The sequence below is a fragment of the Taeniopygia guttata genome, chromosome 7 (assembly GCF_048771995.1).
Source record: "Taeniopygia guttata chromosome 7, bTaeGut7.mat, whole genome shotgun sequence".
Taxonomy (NCBI): Eukaryota; Metazoa; Chordata; class Aves; order Passeriformes; family Estrildidae; genus Taeniopygia; species Taeniopygia guttata.
In genome coordinates, this window is record NC_133032.1 from 12,841,851 (window position 1) to 12,867,206 (window position 25,356).

The window sequence follows — 25,356 nt, forward strand, 5'->3', positions numbered from 1 at the left end:
TATTTTTATTTTTTTTTTTTTTATCCCCACAACTGCTGCCTACAAGCCAAAGTAGATGGTGAACAGTTTGAAATATGTGTACTATGATTGCTTTAGGAAACAAACAGACCCCAGGGCAGATTAATAATGAAATAGCTAATGCACCCCTTGAGAAAGAGGTACCTTCTGTTATTTTATTTGACTGATTTTCCTGGAATGACTCTTATTTCAAATACTTCCAAAACCTTCAGACAACAGACCTGTGGGCAGGGTGTGAACAACACATTGCATCATTTTATTACTTACAGTACTGACAAAGGGCCAATCTATCTGCCCAAATTTCCAGAACTTAGAGGATTTTCAATAGAATAAATAAAATAAAGGTGCAGAAATGGAAAGTGACCTTAATGTATTGATATTTATGTGAAATTTATTAATTTTGGAAATTATTTAGGTTCTCATTGACATATTCAGGTATCTTAAACCTATAAGCATCTCAGATAAGACTTTAATTTTTTTCTCTTTCACCACAACATTACAATTATTTCCACGGTGTTGGATCAATAAAAGAAATTGAGAGTTTAATCTCATTATTTCAACTGAATTGTATTCCTTATTTGTAAGATTACCACATTTCTGAGACTACTGTTGTGTGCAGCAAATGCACATAGGACCATATAATCAACATCTAATTAGGCCCACTTCATGTTATATTTGCTTAATTTTAACTTTCTTACAGCTATAATTTTTTCCTTTAGCCATTATGGCAGTTGAATTTTAATTACATTACCAACAAAAAGCTCATTAACATCACGTAATTGGCAGCGTTTCCAAAAAAACCTGAACTAATTGAGTATTTTCTGAAGAGTTCCCATCAAAGTATAATTTAACCATTACAAACAGCTTGGCAACTACATTTGCATAAAGATGTATCTAAGGAATGTTCTCATGTGTGGAAAATCAGATTTGATATTGCCATTAACAAACGAAGGAAGCTGTTACATAGCAAATCACTTCCACATTTTAATTATTTTGGCCAAACCCCATGTTTTTGTCAAGAAAGTCAAATGAAACCCCTTGCTTTTCCACGAAGAAGCAGCAACTGGTCTCTCACTGAGAGTTATGAAGCAGCTTGCTTTGTAACAAGGCAACACAATCTATTTTAGGTTATTTTGCACACTCAACAGCTAATAGCAGAGGTTGTGTCAGAAAGGCTATGGTTCTTGTGCAGAAGACTAATTCAGAATTTTTTAAACACATGATCAAGGAATTGTTTAATCTACAATGGATCTCTTGCTAATTCTCTTGTTAATAGTCTTATATTATGACGGGACTGATTTAATTACTAATGAAAAGAATACAAGTATTACAATCATTATTAGCTTCCACCATTTTTTAAAGACTCCCTAAAATAGTTGCATTAGAAACAAAGCAAAGAAAGATTGCACAATCCTTTGATCCTTCCCCTCCAGTCTGGGATGAATAACACTGAGATCAATTTGAATGCTGAGGTGATGATTAGGAATTAAAAACAGGTCAATATGGCTCACATTCTTTGAATACAGGTGAAAAACCCACTGATATATGATAGTTATCATAAGTGTCCTACTTTCATGCTTAAACCTGAACACTGAAAGTTTTGCAGAATCAAGGTTTCAAATAAGAGTTGAATAAAATTTGAACACATTCAATCCTCTCAATAAGTATCCAAACTTCAGTGCTAAATATTGTGTTTTCCTATCTCTTGGATTCTTTACAAAAAGTTGGAAATAAATTTTGAGAAACTGGTTCTTGTTAGGATGCTAATTAGGTACTTGCACTGCTTCCTTTGTCCTTTCCCATTTCACAGTTCTAGTTAACAAATGCAATTATATTAATCTGACAGTGTGCATTTGCAATGAAACACCTTTCTTGGACTGCAGAATGTAGTTTAAGCAAGTTCAAGCAAGTAAACAATAGATTCACAAGACACTTTACAGTCTGATTTTATTTTTTCTGCCAAACAGGTATCAAATGTGTCAAAACATTTGTTACCATAACATTTGCTAATATACAATATCAAAAGTGGATGTAAACATCAAGTTTAAAATTTCAAAGTTCCTGTGATCAAGTCACTTGAACACTATACAACTTGGGCACTGCTGTCTTTTCATTCTCCCAAAGATGTCTCAGATGCCTTAGCATGCTCTGAGTAGCCTACTTATTCTGACAAAGAAAAGCATTGTTTGAGGAAGTGGGTCATATGTGTGTAGAGATGTTTGCTGGAAAGGCCTGGAATTCCATGGTTCTGATCAGTATACCACTGAAAGAAAAAGCAAAAAAAAACCCCATAAACCCCTTATATTATGTTTTAATTTCTGCAAGAGTTAAACAATATAAAAAATATATTTTGTTGCTACACATAAGAAAGTCGATGGCTCAAGAAAAATGAGGAGCCTGATAATTTTTTTTTATCACTTCCTAATATATTCTTATTCTTGCTGGGGAAAAAAAAAAGTTTCTAAGCCTTCTGTTATTGAAGAGTTACCATTACTGCCTCAGTACTTACAGGCCAGTTGTATCAAGTCAGGCAATAGAGCCTTAAGATGCTGTTAGGGATGAAATCCCCTTGACCTGCTGCATGGCCTGGGTAATATGGGTAAGAGTCTTGCTTAGGAATAAGTACTGAGCTCTAAGCAACAATATTTCAGCTAAATGTTGTTTGAGTTCTATTCAAAACATCCTGCATTACAGCAGGGCCATGAACCTTGTGAGTGATGATCTGGAAATAAAACACACATATGAATTACGCTAACTCAGAAATATCTGTTACTGAACCAGAATGACTACAACTGCATACAGTATTCCAGATACTTAAGATACAACCCAGATTCTCTAGGGATCAGCAAAGGAGGCAGAAAATGTGTAATGCATAAAAAGGCCTATAAACTCTTGTTATCCCTTTTTGGGGAGCTCATAGCCCTGTGCAACCAGACTCGGGCAGAAGATCAGTATGTTTGATAGCAAGCACACTTCGGTTATTAGCCCTGAGAGAAATGATTTGGAAGCAGAGGTTAGCATATACATCAGATCTACATTTCCCCTGTTTATTTCTCCTTTATATCCTGCAACCCCTTGCCTATGTGTTTCTCTCTCCGCCTGTGCCTGCTATCCCACCCAAGTTTTTCAGAGAACTTTTTTTGCTGATTCTGGATATATATTTGGATATCTTACGCCCTTTTTGCTTGTTTCACTCCTTGCCTGTGGCAGGCAAGTCCAATTTCAGATGGAATCTATCACAACTAGTGACAATTCAGCCCCAGAACTCAGCTCTTTCACCTTCCTCTTTTAGCTGGTATCAAACCACTTTTAAGGAGGCTGAAATCTTATTTTTCCCCCTGGCTCATTTTAAAGGCCTCCAAGTTATTCTTGACAAGAGGAAAATCCTGCTAGCATGCAAATGGCAAGAAAAAAAAAAGAGCAGACAAATCATTTGGGGAAGAAATTGAGAAGTTGTTTAGAAAGAATAACAAATGCACTAGCAATTGCCAAATTTTGAAGCATGTTCAGTTGAACAGGGTAGTTAAAAACACTGCCAAGTGTCAGATAAGCTTATTGATAAAGTTATGAACCACTTTTCAAAATGAAAAATAGTCTATTATTTACCATTGCCTGGAAATCCACCTGTGCATTAACCAGAGCTTTTGCAATTTGTGCTGAGTTCTGAAAATGTACATTATCTAAAAAGAAAAAAAAAAAAGAGAGATAGTTGAAACGTGTTAATACCACAAAGCATAAAGTTATAGTGCATTTAGCTGTGTCCACTAATTATCAAGTGATAGAGTTGACATTACTAAGAATGAGTAAGCATCTTATGATAGGTCATATGGAAATCTACCAAAGATCTAAGACCTGACCCAATCAAAGATAGATGCTTAATGTTTTTCAAACAAAGTGATTCTGGCTCTGTGTTTGTTCTGCCATTTGCAAACCTCACCATCTGCTGTTCCATGGATGAGAAGATACTCTACATTTTGGAAATTCTTTGCTCTTGCCATCACAGTTGAATTCTGTTGAGAGGAAAAAAGAACAGTTCAGCAACTTCAATTTAAACCACTTATTTATAGTGCTAAAAGGCTTTCATTTACTAGTAGAAAAACAATCACACAGTTGAACTGACATGAAAGCAGTGACTTCATGTCAATCTGAGATTACAATAGAAACCATGTATATGGCTGTATATGTATGTGTGTATATATATATATATATATAGATAGATAGATAGATAAATAGATAGATAGAGATATATAGATATGTATATATCAGAGATATCTGAATAACTTAAATCAAAGACCCAAAGCCAGTTGTCTGAGGTTCAACAAGGCAAAGTGCCATGTCCTGCTCTTGGGTCCCAACCACCCCTATTCAGCGCTAGGGCCATGTGGAAGGGTGGCTGGAAAGTTCTCTGGTAGAAAGGGATCTGTGGGAACTGGTTGAAAACAACTGAACATGAGCCACTGCCTCCACAGGTGGCCAAGAAGGCCAGAGCCATCCTGTACCAAAAGTAGTGTGGCTAGGAGGACCAGAGAAGTGATCACCCCCCTTACTGGGCACTGGTGAGGCCACACCTCTAATCCTGTGTTCAGTTTTGAGCCCAAGAAAGACACTGAGGTGCTGGAGTGTATCCTGAGAAGGGCAACGGAGCTGTTGAGGGTCTGAAGAGTGAGAACTCTGAGGAAAGGCTGAGGGTGTTCAGCCTGGAGAAGAGGAGGCTCAGGAGAGACCATGGCATTCTCCATGGCTCCCTGAAGGTATGTTTTAGCCAGGTGGGGCTGGCTTCTTGTCCCAGGCAGCAATCAACCAGACAAGAGGATGGCCTCAAATTATGCCAGAGGAGGTTTAGACTGGATATAAGGAAAAATTTCTTCATGGAAAGGGTTGTCAGGCATTGGAACATTCTGCTCAGGGCAGTAATTGAGTCACCATCTGGGAAGGTTTTTAAAAGACATGTAGATGTGGCACTTGGGGACATCATTTAGTAGTGCTCTTGGCAGTGTGAGATTAATGGCTGGATCTGATGATCTCAGAAGTCTTTTCCAAACTAAATTATTCTGTGCATCTGTGATATGTGACTTTGGCTTCAGGACAGGAATACCTATAAATAAATACTGGTGGTTTTTTTACATAATTTGTATGTGTTCTGAAAAGCACCAGCAGAAGAAAAAATATTAATCTGCACCATATTGATGATATCTGTCCATAAAAGGTCCCTGTGTAAGCTTGGCTTGCAGCAGGTAGATTTCTGTGCTGTGACAAATGTCTCTACACTATCAGGAACAGATTTGATATTTAGTGTCTTTTCTAAGGGCCAATTCATACAAAGAACAGCACCAGTCATGTCATTCCCAAAATGCTCTAGCTCCTGGCTACCCAAACAGCTCCACCAGGGCTGTTTGGTAGTGAGCACTTCTGTTCTTCAAGTTGGGATGGAAATACATACTGAGAACACAATCCAAATCTTTAACAGGAGTGTTTCCATTAAGTTCTTTGGATGCTAATTCAGGCCTCTGTATCCAGGGCTGGTGTGTGTGCTGCTAGAGGAAACTACAGACTTCCTACCAACATGAAGAAAAGAATGGCAACCTGTTCTAGGTAGGGGAAGCTACTGTGATCATTTAGTATCCTTATGATCTTATTATCAGAGAGCAAAATTTGGATGAAGCAGTTTGCTTATCTCAGCTAACAGTACCAACCAAAACCTTATTAACACCAACATTTTAATCCCTCTCACTTCTTTTCTAGGCTAATGGTTTGCACTGGCAGAACAGCCTGACTTGTCCAAGTAAGAAAATAAGGACTTCCATTTAGCATTTTTGGGATTTATAAATAAATACAAACCCACAATTAATTACGGAGATAAGAATTTCATGGCAGTAGCTTTGCTGCAAAAGGACTGTACCATGAGAGCTGGTGGGCCACTTTCTTTCTGCACAGTTCCACTCATCCATAGAAGTGTGATTCAAATTTAACACAGATTGGCACAGAAACAGAATTCTCACCTTATAGTGCTCAAGATTATCGGACTTTGTAGGAAGACCCATAAATCGTTCTGTGTAGATTGATGCTGAAATTAAAGAAGAAAAAAAGCTATAGATAAAGAAAGTGCAGCTATTTTGTGGCTTCAGGGACACATAGGAAATTAAATAATGTTTAACTGTGTCTGTTCTTGGTTTCCTCATAACACACCAAATTTACACATATTTTAAAAATCAGCTATGAAGGCTAATTATTTACTGTTCTCCAAACCATTTCTGCAGAAATAGTGGTTTTATACTCATCTAGGTTTTGGATAAAGGTAATTAATTGATATGGCTTTATGCTATTGGGTTGAGCTCCAGAAGCCAGTTGAATAAGGCAATGAGCCAATAAAGGTGCATGGTGGAAAGATGACACAGACTAATTCTGTTACCTTAAAAAGAGGAGCTGAGGATTGTATGTGTATTAACAGTAAATATGGATATGCATGTTGTCATTTTCCTATTGAATGTATATATGCAGCAACTAGAGAGACCAGGAAAAGATATGAACTGAAAAAGTGGCCCATTGTTTTGCATAGCTCTCTTATTTTCTTTTTTCTAACTACAACAAAGACTGGTAACAGATTTGACAAAATAAATGTGAATAACTAAACAGTATCCATCACCAAGAAATCAGTAGAAACATTTCTCTTTGACCTGCCTTGGTATTTGTACTTTAACTAGGAGCTGTTATGAAAATTTATGGAAAACTGACACAGCAGCTGCCACTACCAGAAGATTACTTTCTTTATGACCTTGCCTTGAAAGAGGAACTGACACATATTGAGCAGTGAAGCTGCAGTATTACAAGGATTTATTTATTTAAGGAAGTCAGGGCTTTCTGACAAAGAAGAGCTGTCATTTTTCCCTCTTAAAAGACAGGTGATGGCCATTTCAATCATTAAGGAACTGGGAGTGTCTATCTTGTCCAGTTTGATATACTGTATTAGAAAAATTCTGTTAAAAAGTAGAAATGAGAATCCTCCCAGGAAAAGAAAATGAATCAATATACTCTTGTTCCCATAGTTTATTATGCATCATTTACATGTGCTACCTCTGAGAGCTAAAGACATGTACTATGTCTCCCAGATAACCAATCAAGGCTTCTGAAAATAATTTGTAATATAAGTACCAGAAAAATTTAAGTAGCCTATCTTCTATCAAAATTCTTTATCATTCCATGAAAACAGAAAATGTGCAATATCTGTTGTCAACACAGTGTCAAACAACCATATTGGGCTTAAGTTTTCAATAAAATAGACTCTTTCTGAATGGCTGACATTTCTACAGTATTCTGAGCCAATTTTTCCACCCTCTTCTACCAGTATAGCTACAACAAGTCCACAGAGGTCAGCAGAATTGCATTATAATGACTAAGTGGAAGATTCAGCTTGTCAATTATTGAGGAAGAAAAAGCAGATGAATTTAAATAAATTTTAATTAAACTGTCATAGATATAATACTTTCAACTATACATTGTCTCTGAATGGAATCTTCCTTTCCATCTTATAACTGTTCAGCTCTGACTCAAAATGGAGGGGGGTGGGACAGCTTCTGACAAAAGATTATGGTCCAGAATCTCATCTGTGCATTTAAAAGAGAGTTGGACAGAATTAAGAAGCTCTAGGGGCCAGTACATCCTGTGACATACTGATACTACTCAGAAACTCAAGGCTGTAACATCCTGCAGTTTTGCCCCTAACACAGTTCACCCTAATGTTAACATGATCTGTTTGCCAAAACCTATGACTCATGACTTCCTTTTGTTTCCTTCCTTCCTTAGTGGAGGTACATTTGCCTGTTTGGATTTTATAGTGTGTTTTCAGCAAGATTCTTTAACTGCCATCTGAAATTCAGCTGACGTAGAGATTGCAATGGTGCAGGTCTAAACTGCTTTAACTTTAAAACTTCATTTAAATTGTGATGCTGTGACAAATTTTTACAACTTGTATTTTATTAAGGGACTTTTGTGAAAGCAGTGCTTTATGCCTGCATTCTGGAAAAAAATTTATGATCAGGAGTAAAAATGTCTTTAAAAAATCTTGATGCCAGTGAAAACACGAAGATTATGCTTCCTGTGTCATACAAATATTTTCCCCTTTGTTTGCAAAACACCATAAATACAAGGAATGTCTGTGCTACCAGTCAGGGAAGAAATCTTCCCCATTTAACCAAAAATTTTTCTCATAACCAAGACTTCTTAGAAAACGACCATATGCTAAGTAAATGTGTTCAAAGTGCTACATTTTACTCATTGAAAATATTCATGCCATGATTTTTTTTTTACACTAAGGTTCCTTAACACCATGCCAAAAGCTTAACAGGTCGGCAAGTATGAGTATGTGCCTGCTTTATTCACACAGGAAGGCCTTGGGAATATACACCCACTGTTGTTTCCTCTCAACAGTTTGGAGCCTAATTCCATTAACCTAAATAAGAATATGTATTGTAACACAACAATACAGGTGTGGCTGAGAAACATTTAGAGGGAAAAGTATTTAATTAAAAAAATATTATATTGAACACAATAGTCTTTCTCTTTTTCCACTTGCTTTTGGCAAGCAACTTTGCAGTCATCAGAAATACTGATTCCTGACACAGGTCATCTGTGGTTTCAGAAGTTGAAATTTACTATGATTCTGTTGCTGGCAGATAAATCAGTTCAGCTGTTTCTGAATTCAGTGATAATGCTTTAATAGGACTTTAAGGCAGATCACTCTTTAAGAGCTGTTTATTGAGAGGGCTTTATACACTTGCTATTATAGAAGTGCATATGGAATTATCCAGACATACCTTCTTTGTGACAAAATCAGTTCCAAACTGCCAGTTGCACTCAGTTATTTTCAGCAAGAAAAACATTAAATTTAAGGTCTTAAAAGTTTTAAATCTAGGTAATTTGAATGTCTTTATGTTTCGAATTGCCAGTCTCCTGCAACGATTTAATTTAAGAAGTCATTAAATGCTACATCTTGCTTTCCAAGTCAGTATTTATGACAAGTTTCCATACCGTAATATTCCCAGCTGGAAACAGGAGCCACAGCCACTCCACATTTAAATACTCCACTGCCAGATCCAAGTGCCAAAGAAGTTACATAGCCACCATAGGACTAGGAGGAAATCACAGACAGTTTAATACTGGTGAAGTATCATTCTGTTTTCTCAATCAAACTCATATAAACTAATTCCAAATTAACTAATTTGCTTTGCACGCATGAAGGACAACGTAACAAAAGGTTGAGAGTTTTCTGAAATTAATTTCTTGATATCAAATGGATCTGATGTAATTTCTTGTCAGATAGATTATAAAAATTTATAAAATAGTTTCTTTTTTTTCCTGCTTTTTCAATGTTTATCACTGCTTTCATTACCACTTACAGTCAGAGAAGAAACTGAATTTCATAGCATCCTTCATGGCAATCTAATGCAACCTATAGCTCAAAACAGGGCTAAGTTCAGATGGAAATGATACTGATTGCAGTCTCATCCAAGGTACACATCCTCTCCACTCCATCTGCTTCAACAGTGATCAATGTTTTCATATTTTTTTTCCTAAAACCAAACAGAAACTTTCCTTCTAGCAGCTTGTTTTCATTGCCTCTCATCCTTTCAAGGTGCACCTCCAAGAAGAGTTAGAGGTTTTTTCCCCCTCCCTTAACAAACTATCTAGGTTTTGCTAAAGATTAGCATATTGAACTAACTCAGTCATCAGTACTAATAAATTCATCTAGTTCAGGATGGAGCAATTCCTCCCTATTGCCTGCCACTGTTCTCAGTATTTTCTGGCCTGATTCTTCAAACGGGGACCCAGAAAGGAAGAATAAGTTCACAGCCATAAGAAGGGCAAAGCAGTAAGTAAGCCTGGATATAAGACTAGATCTGTGAAACTCAATGGGCTAGTTGCTGAGACAGGAAAATAATGTAAATAAAAAACCTTTGGTTTGGCTCTCTACAGGATGTGGAACTGCGATCAGAATAACTCATATAAGGTCTTTGCAAAATAATGGGTTTCTGTTTACTTTGGAATGGAGGAAGGGATAAAAATATGGTGTGTCATGAAAAATTCTGAAGATTACTTCGTAGCATAGGAAAGACTAAGGGAAATAAGCAGAATTATTAAATATTTTTTTTTGGACAGAAGTTAACTTAGTCCATCCTCTTAACTTTCCAGCTTGAAATGATAGTGAGGGATATAGTAGTAGAAACAGTAATTGGTAGACTTTTCCAACTCCTCTGATTTGCTCATTTGATCTTTCAAAAAATCAGTCCACAAGGATAAAAAGTAAAGGATTAGGACTGGGCAGACAAATATATTCACTGTAACAGGGCAAGAGAGAGAGTTCACAATCCAAATTACTTTAGTAGTTATTTAAGAGCTTTTGCCATCTTGAAGAGTTTGTTGAGTCTGAAAGCACAAGTTCATGCATACTCACCAACCTGCAGCCTATAAATAAGGAAACACCTTTCAACCCCTTTCAAAGCTTTCAGACCAGGAAATGGTATAATAAATTGGAAATAAATTGGAAAAATAAAGGCTGATAGGTTTAGTAGTAGTGCCTTTATTTTAATATTATATCCACTACTGGAATACAATGTGTCCAAGCTATAGCTGTTTCTGGAAACACTGGCAAAATAAAATATGATGTGATTTAAAAAAGAAAATATTTTCTTGAGACCGTAAATTACCTAATGTCACATTAGAATTATTCACTTCTAAATGTCTGTGTCATTTAATTTCACCATATGACACCCATTTTATTCTGGTGTTACAATAGTAACTGTACAAAAATAATGTAAATATTGGTTGGTAGAAGCTTCATAGAAAGATTTTGTCAACTCTGCTCATGTGCTCTCTAAGATGAGGCAATATATCTGGCTATTAAAGGTTCTGGGAGCATTAAAAGGAGAAATACATGAAAAAAGCAAAGATGAAAAATAGACTGGTTAATAATTTGGAATTACTTCCATACTGCCCAATTTTTCCACATCTTGATGAAGCTGTCTATGTTGTAAACCCCTCAGATCCAGATTCATGCCTGATAACCATTGCAAAGCCAGCCAAGAACACAGTGATTCAGGATGATGCAGAGGTCACATTTTCTGATGAGAGATAGTCATAGGACTTTTTTCACTATTTTAAACTCAGATCAGAAAGGACAATATTTGAATTTTGACAGTAAGTCCCTAAGTTAAAAGTAAAGCAAATTAAAATTTGGCTTAACTTCCAGGCCAAACAATGTATTAGATATGAGCTTTTCAAAATTTCCTCTTGAGCTGTTACAGATTAATTTCTGGGGGCTTGAACTGTTGCAATTGCCTGTCTGTAAATACCAGCAGGAACCATCCCCTTTTGCAATACCATCATACATTTGCAGAAAAAAATTTATATATGTTTAAGACAGAACCTGGAAGAATAATAAAACAAAATTATACTGCAGGATTATTTAAAGATAGATATAAAAACACCAATCACTTACCCAGCCCCATATTGCTATTCGTTTCTCATCAATAAAGCCCATTTCTATAAATTTTCTGCAGAAATTAAAATCACAGAAATATACGCATTATTATAAAAAATTGCCAGTACAATACAAATTAGCAAAAATAGTTTTTCTTGCACTTTTTTCCACACATCCCACCAATTTGAGCAAACTGACAATCAACATAGCATGCCTGATTTCTACAAAGCATCAACTATTCAATCAATAGGTGTTCAAAGGGAAGAGGAAGAACTTTTCCTGAAAAAATAAAAAAATACTGAAATCAATACTTTCATAGTAACAATTTTTATTCCACTGGATGAGGATCATTTTAATTGCTTTAGTGCTAAAGGTGCTGGATTATCATTAACATTCAGCCTTTATCGTGCAAGATACCAAACATACTGATGTCACAGTGAGTTAATACTTTGATTTCTCAACAGGAATAGTATCGACTTCTGAAGATATTAAGGATTCCCTGGAGAAATAAGCTTTTTTAATATGTGCCTGAAAAGTAAAAAGCTCTTATGGCTATTTTAATAAAAAATAATAATGAAGGAATCATCTAGTAATGCTCCAAGTAGGTAATAAGCTTGAAACGTGTAAAAGGTACAAAACTTCTTATGCTCTCACGAGTCAAAGAGAACCATAAATATTAGGTCTCCTACAAATATCCTGCATCAGAGTATGGAGACTGTATTTCTAAAGATGTAATAGCAACAGCAAAGAAAGGAGGATAAGGCAAAAGACCACAAAGGGTTGAGAGTGACGGGTAAACACAATAGGTTCAGATACACATCAGGACACATAGTAGCCTTATTTACTAGGACAAGCCCAAGTGATTGACAGCATCCAAAACGTGGGATACTATCTGGGTGGGACAGAGTTAGAAAAACCAAAAAGTTATTCAGTTTTATTATATTACTTAATCTCTGGGGCTCCACCTACAGTAAAAGCCCCTCCAAGAACTTCCCACTAGAGTATAGAGGCTATTTAAAAATCATGCATCTTAATCCATGTGTTAGATCAGGAAGATGGAACGCACTACATTTAACTGAATAAAAAATTAGTCTAGGTGCTGACAGAAAACTGGGAAGTGTGAAGTCTGAGGTCATTTTTTCATGGCCTGTCTCAGCAGATTTTGCAACTGCAGAATTAGTTTAGGTTCTTTCTGTTATTCTGTGACTGAGTGATGATTCAGAATAATACAGAAGCATTCTTCTGATATTTTGAAGTATGTCACTCCTCCTAAAAGTTTCAAGATATAAAACAAAATAATAGAATAATAGAAAAACTTGACATGATATACAGCTATTCTGTTTCACTTTTCACTTGAAAGGATAATGGCACATTTATATTAATATCATTGAGGAAGATATGAATTATCACAAAGCAGAAAGAGGAAGGAACGGATATCCTTCTCACACACAGGCAGGGCTCTCAAACAAGCAGAGAAAGCTTTGAAAACCTGGGTTGCTACAGCCAATTTTCAGCTAAAGTACTCGAGTATCTTCCTCAAGTCTGGAGGAAATAGGGTATTTACTGTTGCACCTGGAAATCTGTCCATCAATCTATCTCTGATTTCTCTGAAATCTATCCAATCTATCTCTGATGGGCCAAATTCCACACCAAAGGCTAGGCTAAACTCTTGCCTTGCAGTCATATCTGTGTGGTTCAAACACTTCTTCAAATGCTCACTTTAGCAGTGCTACTGCATCTGTAAAATTAACAAGACAACCTTTCTTTGGAATCCTCATCTTTCACTTTCTCCCAAAATCTCTGCATAGGGAACTGGTTTCCCTTGGAACACTTTAAAGTGTTTTCATGCAAAGGAGCAGCGGTTTGGGAGTACTTATCAGGGGACCTCAGGTACTTTCTGTTCTTAACTATCCTAAAACAGCACAGAATGCAAGTTTGTGACTAACTGACCTGTAGAACATTTGTGTTGGTTTCAGTTTTGCTACAAACTTCTCATTTGACCTTCAGCTAATCAGTGAGGTAAATCCCTGTGGAACTCTGGCTAATCTCTATGGTCACTGAGGTAGGCTTGCCCTATAGGAAATAACTTCAGAAAAATGGATAATTGGCTTAACTTTCACCATTGACAATTGCATTTCTTTAGGCTTAGGATTGAAGCCTCTGATGATTCTCTTATGCAATACAAGTGGTGAGGTCCAAATGTGGATTTAGTGATATATGGACTTAATATACCAGACAAAATCTCATTGACATAAGAAAAAGCTAATATTTTATTTTTACAAGTGTTTTTGTCTTATATCCTGGAGACCTCAGGTCTTCAGAAGAAGACTGAGAATTCAATATCTCTTTCACCTTACTACTTCTTAGTGTGCAAATACAACAGCTATACAGGGAGATTATCTACTTACTTAACTGCTGAGATTTGGTCTTCAACTTCATAGACTCCAAGTCTTCGATATACTGCATGCAAAATCTTGTCACCTTGATAAGCTGTCCCCCTGCCATCCACCAGAGCAACAATAATTCCCTCTTTGCTTGCAAGATAGGTTATCCAGCTAATGCTAAAGGTTTCCTTTACATTCTGACTGCAAGGTCCTCCATACCTGAGGAAGAAAACCCACACATTTTCAACTCATACTTACAAATTTATAAGTGGACACTGGGCTATAGCTATCGGCACTGATAACATTTCCTCTACATGTATTTTGCTAAATGACTGTGTTTCAGAGAGCTCAGGAGACAAACAGTTCTACTACTATTTTCATTTAGTTATGAGATTTTGCTATCTAAAATCCATTTTAATCATTTAGGTCTTATCCCTAAGAGAAATAACTAATTTCAGCTCAGACTAAGTGGTGCAGTATCAGCTGCTTGTCCTAAGGGGAATCCTTGGAAAACCCATCTCTCAAAGATTCAATTCTTTGCTCTCTCCAAATTTCTTAGTAATAACATCCCTTTTTCATGCTTTTTTGCTTTTTTTGCATTTGATTTCCACATGCAGTCAGTAATGCCAAAGAAAGAGCAAGATTAAGAAATACAGCTCCTTACACTTTTTGGCTATCCCCAGACCTTATTTGTTTCAGTAGGGAATCTCATGCGCTGTTGGAACTGTAGGCAGAACACACCCTGCATTGCTGAGCAAACAGAGATACTCCTCATGAGAATGGCCTAATGCAAATTACATATTTGACCTCAAGGACAGGACTCTTCTACTCTAACCTTCAAACATTCTTGGACCTTTGGATCATCACTGCTTAATAAAAAATTATGTAATTGTTTATTACACCCACTCAGCTCTCCTTTCTGCGTATTTTTTTCTTTTTCCATCACTGCAATTTTTATTACTTTTCTGCCTGCAGCAAATTCTGTCAAGTGCTCTTAACAAGCAAGTCCACATGGCTTAATTTTCTTTTCATCTTAAGAAATGAAGGAGGCTGTTGTATTTTTTCATATTAGCAAAGCTTAAATCAATACTTTCAGACTGTCTCATGATAAACAGAAGGAGCAACAGAGCTAAGATCTACATGGAGTAACCCACATGATTTTAGCCTTTTTCTTTCTCTGATAAAGTAATCCTTACCTAATGCTAAGATTAACATTAAAATCCTTATTGATCTCCATTGGGATAAATTTCTATTCCAGAAATACACTGAAAAAACCACAACAAATGAAACAGAACCAAGTAGTTTTGCTTTTGCTTTATAAAATGTTGCAAATGTCCCAGGTTTTGTTAAATTAGAAAAAGTATGTTTTCTAATAAAACAACAAGATTCAAAGAAAGGAAAAGTTACATACACCTGAATAAGAAGAGGGTACTTCTTGGATCTATCAAACTGTGGAGGTAGAAGCATTTTGTACCACAGAGCTAGAAAAGACAAATTAAAATTAGATCCTTAATGGTTAAAATGATTCCTTTGGGCACAATCCAGAGTCTGGTGTAACAGTACACGAACATGAATCAGCACATAGTACACAATGCACAAACTGTGGATTACAGAACTGATGCAATTAACTGTTTATATTGAGCTGTGGAAGAGCAGCTTTGAAGAAACCCACATTTACTTTAATTTAGCTATGCTAAATTATTACTTCACAAAAGTCTAGGTTCTCAGTTTTTCCAGGTGCCTAGAAAAGCATAACTGTTTTAAGATTATCAGATACTACTTTTGGAAACTTTGCATGGATTTATTACCATGGGATACTGTTGGTAAGTAACTACTAAAAAAAACAGTGCAAGCAAGTCAATTTAATACATAACACATGAACAGGAGTTTACATTTCCCATTTTATTACCACCATATTATATTGTTTTTACACAATATTTAAAGTCTTTACTAATAGTATTAAAGATTTTTTAAAAATGTGTGTTGTGAAACAAATGTATTTTAACTACTATTTTACTGAGAGATACCCTGAGGCATAGACAAATCAGCTGTTACTGAACAGGGCAGAACCAGGCCTCTTCTTCCCAGTCTGACAGGCCAACAACTTTGTTCTACAGAAAGACAATATTTACTCTAACAAAATTAAGGCAAAATATTAAAATGGTAAGAATAAAAAGTACAATAAAGATGTGTAGTTCTTACTTATACCATCCACTTCAAGCTTATTAATTTCTTCTTTTGGCAGTCTGATATCTTGCAAAGCAGACTGCAATTCCCAATTGTCTTCCAATACTCTGAGCTCTAAGTAAAAGAAATATCTGAATTATTAACTAATTTATTGTTAATTTCTCTTCAGTAATTAAGATTCCTTTACTTTGTGTTATTAGAACAGAAAGGAAATCTGTGAATTTTACAAGCAGAGTAATGAAATCCACTCAGACACTTCTAATTGGGCTTGATCACATAGCTAAATGAAAGAAAAGCACTGGCATTGCAGTGCACAAATAGTCGTTAGATTTTTATAGGATGTACATTTTGCAATGCAAATCATTTCACATGTTGCCTCTGAGTGTTAGAGTCCCGCATGTTAAGAGGAAACAGCTTTCTCCTGCAGATCCCTCATCCCAGTTTTGTAAAACGGGGGAGCTAGAAATGCAAAATTCATGGCACTGTGCAAAACACAGTCCTATATCTCCTCTATCTCCTTTCTTGCTTATCAGACTAACATCAGTTTAACCTCTGAGGCCCTCGGGCAGTGTGGTCAAGCACACGGTCCTCAGAGAGTATCTTGTTTCTGGGTAATGCAGGAAATTCAAGGGGTTATGGCAAAGCCTCATTTAACCACTGTACAATATGTTCCTACACAAAGACAGCAGATTTACCATCTCACTGTCCTTATTATTTCTCACTTAGTAAACCTTTTTTCTTTTCTTTTTAAAATGTAAACAGTACTAACATTTATTGTTTTACTTGCTTTAGACTAAATTCAGTTACATAATTTAAAAATTACTGTTCAAAATGTAATTAACTTACAGGACAGATTGCATAACTGTATATTATTAATTCTCTGGTTCTTGTTTATGTGTTTTCCCATGAGTAGGGAAGGATGAAGAATACTGGCAACATAATGGGAATCTGTGACTTTCAGCTTCACTTTAAGAATGAAAGAACCTTTTAAAACTGCAGGAGAATTTTCTTTTTTCCTTTACCTTTCCCTTCTCCTTGTTTCTGGAAATGTTCAAAAAAGTACAAGAAGTATTCTTCTCTCAACATATATTGAGCTAGGTAGTGCTTAGGACATGCCAGAAATATAATACTGGAATTCGTTCTTTCAAAGTACTCTTGACAAGTTTTGCAGAATCAAGTGGGTTTTTTTATGGCTGAAAGATCATCCTGCTTTTGGATGCTCATGCAAACTCAGCTGAACTCTTTTCCAGCCTCCCCTCCAAACTCCTGAAACTTCCCCATTACCACAAGTGAATTGTAGGCATCGTGGAATGAACTTCCAAACTGATCTGTGTCAGTTTAACTGTCTCCTACTAAAATTCATGGGTGATTCAGTTTCAAAATGCTGCCAACTGCAATGAAAATGGATTTACTAAAAATAGTTTTGCACCACAGAAGAGATTATGAAAGCAAGGAACTGAAGGAAAATTAATTCTAAAAAGGTAATGAAGAATTTAAAGAGAAGCCTGAATTTGTTTTTATTCCTGAGAATAACAGCACAGAAGAGGGAAGCATGATGAAACCAGTGGTGAAAATCCATTACAGGAAACTGTTCTCTGCTACAGAGAGGTAAAGGTAACTGAATCAGAAAAAAACAGAGAGGTATAAAAATGGATTCAATATTAAAAAAAATATCCATGCATGCATTGTATTTAAACCTTTAAATCTATTCAAACCTTCTGCAAAAGAAATACCAGAACATAGGGTTTCTATACCATAAGTGCAATAGACACTTAACCTATCTTCTCCATTTGCAAAAATTTTAAAGTGGTTATAAATTATGATGCACCAACTACTACTAGCGTCTAAATAATTTGATGTTGCAATTCACTGACTTCTATATGAATCACCGGAGATTAAGTTAGTTTAACAATATTGCAGCATTTGTCTTCCTTATGTTTTTGTGTGTCTTTTGGTCAGTTAACACTGGGTTATCAATGCAGGCCGAACTATAAGGACCATTACAACTACCAGCTCATTTCCACTGATTATTGGGGAAGGAAGAGAATGCTTAATCTCTGAAGTTTATACAGAACCATGCTAGTTTTCATAACATTCCAGGAACTGAAGGCTTAAAGTTGGAGAAGAACTTTTAGGGAAAAAAAAATGAGGGACAGAGAGAGAAGATTCACTGCAGAACAATTAATATTTTCATAGCTAGAAAATTCCTGCTTGTCTTGGTTGCAAACAGTCTTCACTAACAATCTACTTAAAGAATAAGGGCTCCGAATGTTTCTTGCTGAAGATCACACTTTGTATCAATAATTACACCTTGTCTGAAGAGCTATATGAACTGATCATCTGAAAGTGCTTCTGCTCTTCTTTGACGATGGCTTAAGAAGTCATTGATCCAAATTCTAACTAGTACAGCACAACAGGTCAAACTGTAAACTCTAAATAGTATGCTATTGTCTTTTGTTTAAGGTAGTGTTGCCTCATGAAAAAGAAAGTCTTGCGTTCATCCAAATGTGAAAAGGAATATTCTGGTAATCATAATAATGTTTTCTACAAAGTTTGACTCAAAATTTGGTAGACAAAGAGTTGCCCATGTTCATTTAATCTCTACTGTGTAAACAAGAAAAACAGCAGGATGCTATGAAAGTGCTGGACTCAGGAATTGAGGTAAATGCATCAGTGTGTTCATTCATGTTTGGATTTTACTGATGAACGAATATAAAAAGGCACTAGTTATTTTAATATCAAGCAAGATGAAAGGCTTCTTGATCACAATCCTAAGTATTGTATTAGAAGACCTTGATCTGGATTAGAGGTAAAGGAGTATACCAATTGCTCAGAAATAGGCAGGATACTTGCAGTACCTCTATCACCATGGTTCTCAAAAAGAGTAGAAATGGGAATCCCAGGACCTGTTGTAAGAATGATAAAAAGTCAGTTTACAGTTTGAAGCTGGAATTTTGTGATACAGTGTGTATTACATTAACATTGATAAGTACAGGAGTTAAAGAGCTCAAAGCTGATGCAAAAATCTGAATCTTCTCTGCTGTCTTAAGTCCCTGCTACAATACATAAGATACTGTGTGTACAAAGACTTTTATATATACAGGCATTGCTCAGCAAACATAACAGAAGCAACTTTAAATCTACTAATGCTCTTCCCGAGAGATGAAGTGACATCTAGTTAATACCTGAGATGTGATTACATAATGTGAATGCAGAACTAACAATGTGAAACATTCTTCTGAGAACATGTCACATTGTATTTGTGAAGGTGAGTGCCTTTCACATGGTGATGACCTTACTGACTATTTTGTGCAAGAATGATTGAAAGGTGTTGTTATTTGCTACATTTGGTTCTCTCCTCAACAGAAGTTCTAAGGAACTTTTCAGCTGATCAGTCAGTGCAGAATCACAAGAACAGTAAACTTTATACGTAGTACACAAAAGTAAAACCTTGGATCCTTTTCCTCTTTTTTTTTAGATTGTGATGTCACTGTTTTTTTGAGTACAGCAGTGGAGGAAACCTCAGATCACTGAAATCACCTAATTTATTACTTCCCTTAATGCTTGTGTCATGCGAGTGGATTCAATTATCACATATCTTGAACTGAATTTTTCTTAGCTCATTTCTTAAAAACGTTCTCAGGTGCTAAATATCCAACATTTATGGATGACACAGATCTTAATTTCAATTGGGAAACACAGTAAAGTAGTTTCCCACATCTAACTTCGATCACATAAACTGGAAATACTATATGTGTCTAAATCCTGTTCTGGCTGCTGCAAGAAAAACATGGCTCTCATGAGCTGGATTAAAATCTGTTTTGTGATATTAAGGACATTAAAAAATTCATTTTTAATTCTCAAAATCCAAAGCTTTTTGTTGAAAAAGTTAAAAAAAAATCCTGAATATATCTGTATTTACTGAAACATCACAAAAGTTTTGAACATGGGAAGTCTCTTTCCTGGTAATTGTGAAATTTCTGTGAGTCATACAAAAATAATTTGGGATAATCAATATTAACTACAGTACTGATAAAATTTTAAAGAACAAATGATTACATGTTTGGTCCCATGCCATACATACCATAACAGATCAAGGCATAATACTTTGAACGTTCACTGAATCTTGCTGTATAATACTGACATCTCTCTTTTCTTAAATTGCAAGTAATGCATTGTTTTCTCATAGGTTTACTTCCAATGCTGATTCTAAGAGAAAAGTCAAACAAAGCAATTGTTATTTTGTTAAAATTTACTTTACATGTCTCTTTCATATTCTTGGATGCAGGCCCTGTACTTTCAGAACTGTCAATTTAAAAATAAATGCTTGGTCTTTTAATCATTTTTTCCCCAAGACTATATTTAAATGCTAGATGTTATTTCTCTCAATTGTCAGACAGAATCTGAGGTTTAGTTAAAATAGCTTGTGAAAATATACATTAAACATCTTGAAATGAAATTGTTTTATTGACAAATCCAGAGAAATCTTCTATTAAGCTACTATCATTAAGATAATGTTGATAACACTTACTTGTAAATATTCCTTCTTCCTGGATAGCCTTCAAATTCATTGCTTGAATAGAAACTGCAAATTCATTTATATGTTAATAAATAATCCATAAAGTGATGACCTATGAACAAGCATCAAGATGAAAAGCTGTCTTGGAAGTTAATTTAGACTTTTTGAGATTTCTGCATGCAATGGGAGAGTAGTTAAGCTTATATACCTTTCATCTTAATAAATCCTTGCTCAGACTATGATTAGGTGACACATAAGCCATATAAATAGTAGTTCTATCTTAATTCTCATGAGCTAATCTTGCCAATTATGTAAGCTGTTTCTATCTATACAGTAAGCTGAAATAGAGATCATAAAAAGACAAGTAACTGCAAATTGTGTGAGTGTTAACCACATGATTAAATTAAGTGTTTTTAAATAAGCCTTTCTAAGATGGGTGATAAAAATAAATAGAAAATCGAGAGCAATTTGCAAAGAATCTTTCAGAAGTAAATCATGTTTACAAACCTATGCTGTGCCTTAGCATACAAATTTGTTGTGGATACATTCAGATAAAAAACAAATTACACCTAATTATAATCTGATGAGCTAACAAATGGTGTTCAAATGATTAAGTGTGGCTTTTACTGACAACACTCACAACCTTTTACTTCATGACACTTACATTGCATCATTTGTTACTCTGAAAATGTATATTGCCTCCCATTCTCCACTTGTAACTTGGATTGCATTCTCCTGTGTAGTAAGACATTTAAGTTACTGAATATTGTAGAATTATTTCAGGACAGTAGATCAATGTAGAACACTTGGCTTGACTTACCACAGAGCCATTGATGTAATGAATATGCTTATAACCATTTTTGTCACTAAAAATTTTGTAGTATGAACTGCTGTCTGATGTAAAATATGGTGCAGAAACAAAGAACTGAAACAATGGAAGAAAAACAGTAGATGAGACATATGACTGTCCAAGCTGTTTAGCAGATTATACTACACATAGTAAAAGTAACAAGACTATTTAAGCAGTTCAAATGGGACAAACTACTTTGCACAGGTTTGTACCTGTGATATTCAAGCTCCCTGTGATCACGTTACAATTTCTTTCATTTTGAGTTTCTTAAACTGATAATATAGAAACCTCAAGAACATCACAAATGAGCTCTCTACTTGTAAGTAGAATAATTTGTATATCCTGAATGACCTTTCTTTAGTTATTTAAAAACAGGCAGAAATTATTTTTAACAAATAAGTGTCTGAATAAAGCTAATGTTCATGAATGGTGCCAAACTGAGTATTCTGTGGACCTCAGTTTGTCTGTTTCTCTGAGCAAGCACAGCATCAAAGAAATGGATATCTGAAGTTTCCCATACTATTCCACTAATTTTAAAGAACAGATTATTCCAGATAAGATCATTCAACTTTTTCTTCCTTTCAAAGAATCATGTCTTTACTAAAATTGTCAGTCAAGGCTGCATTACTGCAACTCTAAATTTTGTTTTCAAAGCATGAAGACATGAAGATATAGGAATGACCTCCAGGCCCTTCAAACATAGTCAAACATTCCTGAGTGAGTATACCCTTTGAATAGTATTAACTCAAGCTCAACTAGGACATGTGACTAGAAGTTAAATTTTCCTGGAGACTGTATCTATGATTCCTAATACTTGAAAGCCTATGAAGGTAAAAGCTGGGATTTATACATGTGTGCAAATTCTTTAGCTCTAATAAAAATCTGTCATCAGAACCTCAGGTGAAGTGTCAAAAAAAGAGGACCCAGTAAAATAACTGATTCTTGCAAATATATGATCTTCTCATTAAAACATCTCTTAAGGGACAGTGCACTCAAAATTGAATCTCATTGTTAAGTCCACTACAGGATATTCAGACACTTGATTCTGCTAACTGCCACTGCCTGAAAGTAAATATAAGCAACACTACATATTCACTGGAATACAGTCTATATGACTGTAAGTACTGATCTCATGCTCTTACAATTTCCTTGTAGGTTTCTTTTTACAAGTTTCCGAAGGTAAATGGTTGTCTAGGGTTACTGGGCAGAGAAAACACCTTTTGCTAAGAGGTAAGTCCAGAGAAGTATCTCCTGCCATTCTAAGGAGCGTATCTTCCCTTGAAGGTTCCCCCTTAGCTGAAGATGTGCTGCATCTGGAACTAAAACTGTTCTGAATGGACAGATTTTATTCTTAAGATACTGAGATAGCCCATTTTATCCCTGGCTGTAGTGTTACCAGAGGAATTTTACATCTATTCTTAGGTTCCAGAATGCTTCTAAGGGTTACACTGCACTGTAAATCTACCTCTTTTCATTACTTTCCTCCCTTCATTAATTTCTCTCTTGACCAACCTTCCTTTCTAGTCAGATGTTTTGGACCAAAATAGGTTTGTAAATTTAGAAAGCAGGTAGTCATATTCTGTGTCTAGCACAGCATTAAAAGCCTCAGTCCTGCAGTGCAACAAGTCTAAGCAGTGGTGCTGTATATCTCAGAAGGGTGCTTCATGTTTCAAAACACTGATGGGAAGATGCAGAAAACTGTAGCTTTTAACAGAATTAAAATAGAGTACAACAAGAAAACCTACTCCGCCTGCCCATCCTGTTTGACTCTCTTCTATGTGCTGTTGACTCTGAAAAACAAAAGCAAATGTACACTCTTAAAGAATATTGAGTTTATGGAGATTCAAAATCATCAGATAAATCAGTAGCTCACTGTAAAAGAGAATTTTAGGATATTTGTTATGAAGGTTAAGGGAGTTGGAGGTTGTCTAAGTAAATAATATTGCTGTATTAAGGTCATTACATTAATTAACCTATTTTTTTTAACAGCTGTCATTAGACCTGAATAAAATTTAAAGCAATTATGCAACTTTTTCACTGAAAACAAGAATGAAAAACTACTTAATCTCATTAATATTTTGGCAAAAATCCAAGAAAATAATAACAGGAATATTAATACTAAAAATTTGGTTTAGATTTTCTTTGATTTCAGAGCTGAGATGTTGATTTAGAGCAGTGGGTGATGTGGCTACTAGGCATTCTGAGACTATGAATATAAATTTAGAAAATCTTAACTCCTTTTTCCTAAAGCTGATTTGGAAACAGACTTATCTGAGCATCAATGATGCAGCTAAAGGCGCTTTTACATTGTACTTGAAACTTTTGTAAAGTTTCTAGTGATATATTTTAGAAACCTGCATTCAATCAATGTTTGATCTTGCAAATTTTTCTTTATACTGTTCATTCAATACAGTATTTCTTCACAGTCTGAAATAAATTTAACAAATTTGCTTTTTAAGGAATATGATTTGTATTTCTTACTCTCAACATAATCTCCCCACTATTTAAAATCATGTGTTCTCCCTTCTAATTTAATCCCCACAAAGTGACTTGAAGAAAAGTTGCAGGTTGTCCCTTAGAAGACAAGTACTTTGCAAGGGCTCCACTGAGCTACTAACTGAAATGATGGATTTTATTTATTTTTTAAGATAATAAAAATGGAATGTATTGTTTTATATCTGCATCCTAACATCATTTTCCTTTCTTTAAATTAAAACTCAGATCTTGATGACATAGCACATTAGGGATATACCTAAATTCTCTCATTTGAGTACTCCCAATTTCACAAAGACATGCCTACCTATTACTCATATGAATAGTTCCACTGCTCATATTGGTTTTTGTGGTCTAGTCACACGAGAAAGAGTTGAACATGTGAACATTTTTGATGTATCTACACTTTGGGAACAACTTGTAGATTATATTTTGTTATTATTTCAGATGCATAAAACATAGCCTGTTTATTATACATTAGAGATTCAACGCAATCTGAATTCAACAAGAGAACTATTTTTGCCAAAGGAAATGTTCAGAGATATACTTTCTGATGGCAAATAGAGCTAATGCAGCAGTCCCATCTGTTCACACTCCTTCGATTGGCCATTTGTGCAAACTTTAATGTGATAAAAGCATTGTGTCACTGTATAAATATAGAATTATAGAAACGTCAGTAGTGACTCCATAAATAAGGTTTCATGGAGAAATGCAATTAAACAAGGATCATGAACAAAGTCCTAAAAGATGTTAATTGGTCTGGTCTGGTCTGGTTCCAGCAGAGCAATTAAGCACATGCTTAATTTCAAACACATAAACAGATCTACTGAAGTAAATAAAACTGGTTATGTGCTAAAAGTTAAGTTTGTGTTAAAGTACTTCACTGGATTGTGGTAGAATCCTAGAAACCTTATATGTTTTTTTCTTTCCATTAAAATATGGAATTATTAAAATATAGCTTACTTGCAGGCAAGGTAGAGATTCAGTGTTAATGTACCTATAAACTGGAATAATTAGAAAATGCAGCAAATGATACATTAAACATGTTTTTTCCCCTACTAAATTACAATATTTCTCTGTGGAATATTACTTCAATGACAATGATTTTGAAATAACAGGACCTTAAATTCCCTTTAAATTTGGAACAGTTTTCATGTAAAGAGGAATAAAAATTATTTTCAGTTTGAAAAGGCTGTGTCAGTTAACTCTGAAATTATAATTTATCAGTTATACAGAAGGCTTTTATAAATATTTTTGCCTTTTATTTCCAATTAGTTCAAGGTTTCATCTAATGCTAGTTTTAAGAGGTGTTCTGTGCCATGAACTCTAAGAACAAGACAAGCCAAAAGCACCAATATTAAAAGACAACAAATGATATCTCTGTACTAGAGTTACTGAAATTCAGGGGTGTCTTTCCTTCAGGATCTATGTG

General features: G+C 35.2%; 1 protein-coding gene across 3 annotated transcripts in view; it reads right to left on the reverse strand.

Moving 5' to 3' along the window:
* Positions 1–1,948: 1,948 nt before the first annotated feature.
* The window catches only part of LOC100228501 (prolyl endopeptidase FAP), a 37,281-nt gene continuing 13,873 nt past the window's right edge, over positions 1,949–25,356 (reverse strand). Inside the window, exons 12-26 of one of the 3 annotated variants that reach the window (XM_012574847.5) lie at positions 23,177–23,221; positions 21,402–21,506; positions 21,246–21,316; positions 20,594–20,647; positions 20,147–20,271; positions 18,921–18,968; positions 16,078–16,176; positions 15,287–15,356; positions 13,900–14,094; positions 11,510–11,564; positions 9,043–9,142; positions 6,018–6,082; positions 3,956–4,028; positions 3,625–3,698; positions 1,949–2,281 (exon numbers count right to left, since the gene is read on the reverse strand). In XM_012574847.5, the coding sequence (XP_012430301.2) occupies positions 2,180–2,281; positions 3,625–3,698; positions 3,956–4,028; positions 6,018–6,082; positions 9,043–9,142; positions 11,510–11,564; positions 13,900–14,094; positions 15,287–15,356; positions 16,078–16,176; positions 18,921–18,968; positions 20,147–20,271; positions 20,594–20,647; positions 21,246–21,316; positions 21,402–21,506; positions 23,177–23,221 (1,281 nt within the window). In that variant the 3' untranslated portion in view covers positions 1,949–2,179. Of the gene's footprint in view, positions 2,282–3,620; positions 3,699–3,955; positions 4,029–6,017; positions 6,083–9,042; positions 9,143–11,509; positions 11,565–13,899; positions 14,095–15,286; positions 15,357–16,077; positions 16,177–18,920; positions 18,969–20,146; positions 20,272–20,593; positions 20,648–21,245; positions 21,317–21,401; positions 21,507–23,176; positions 23,222–25,356 lie in introns of those variants that run through there. The other 2 variants (XM_072932148.1, XR_012056959.1) reach the window with 2 other exon arrangements.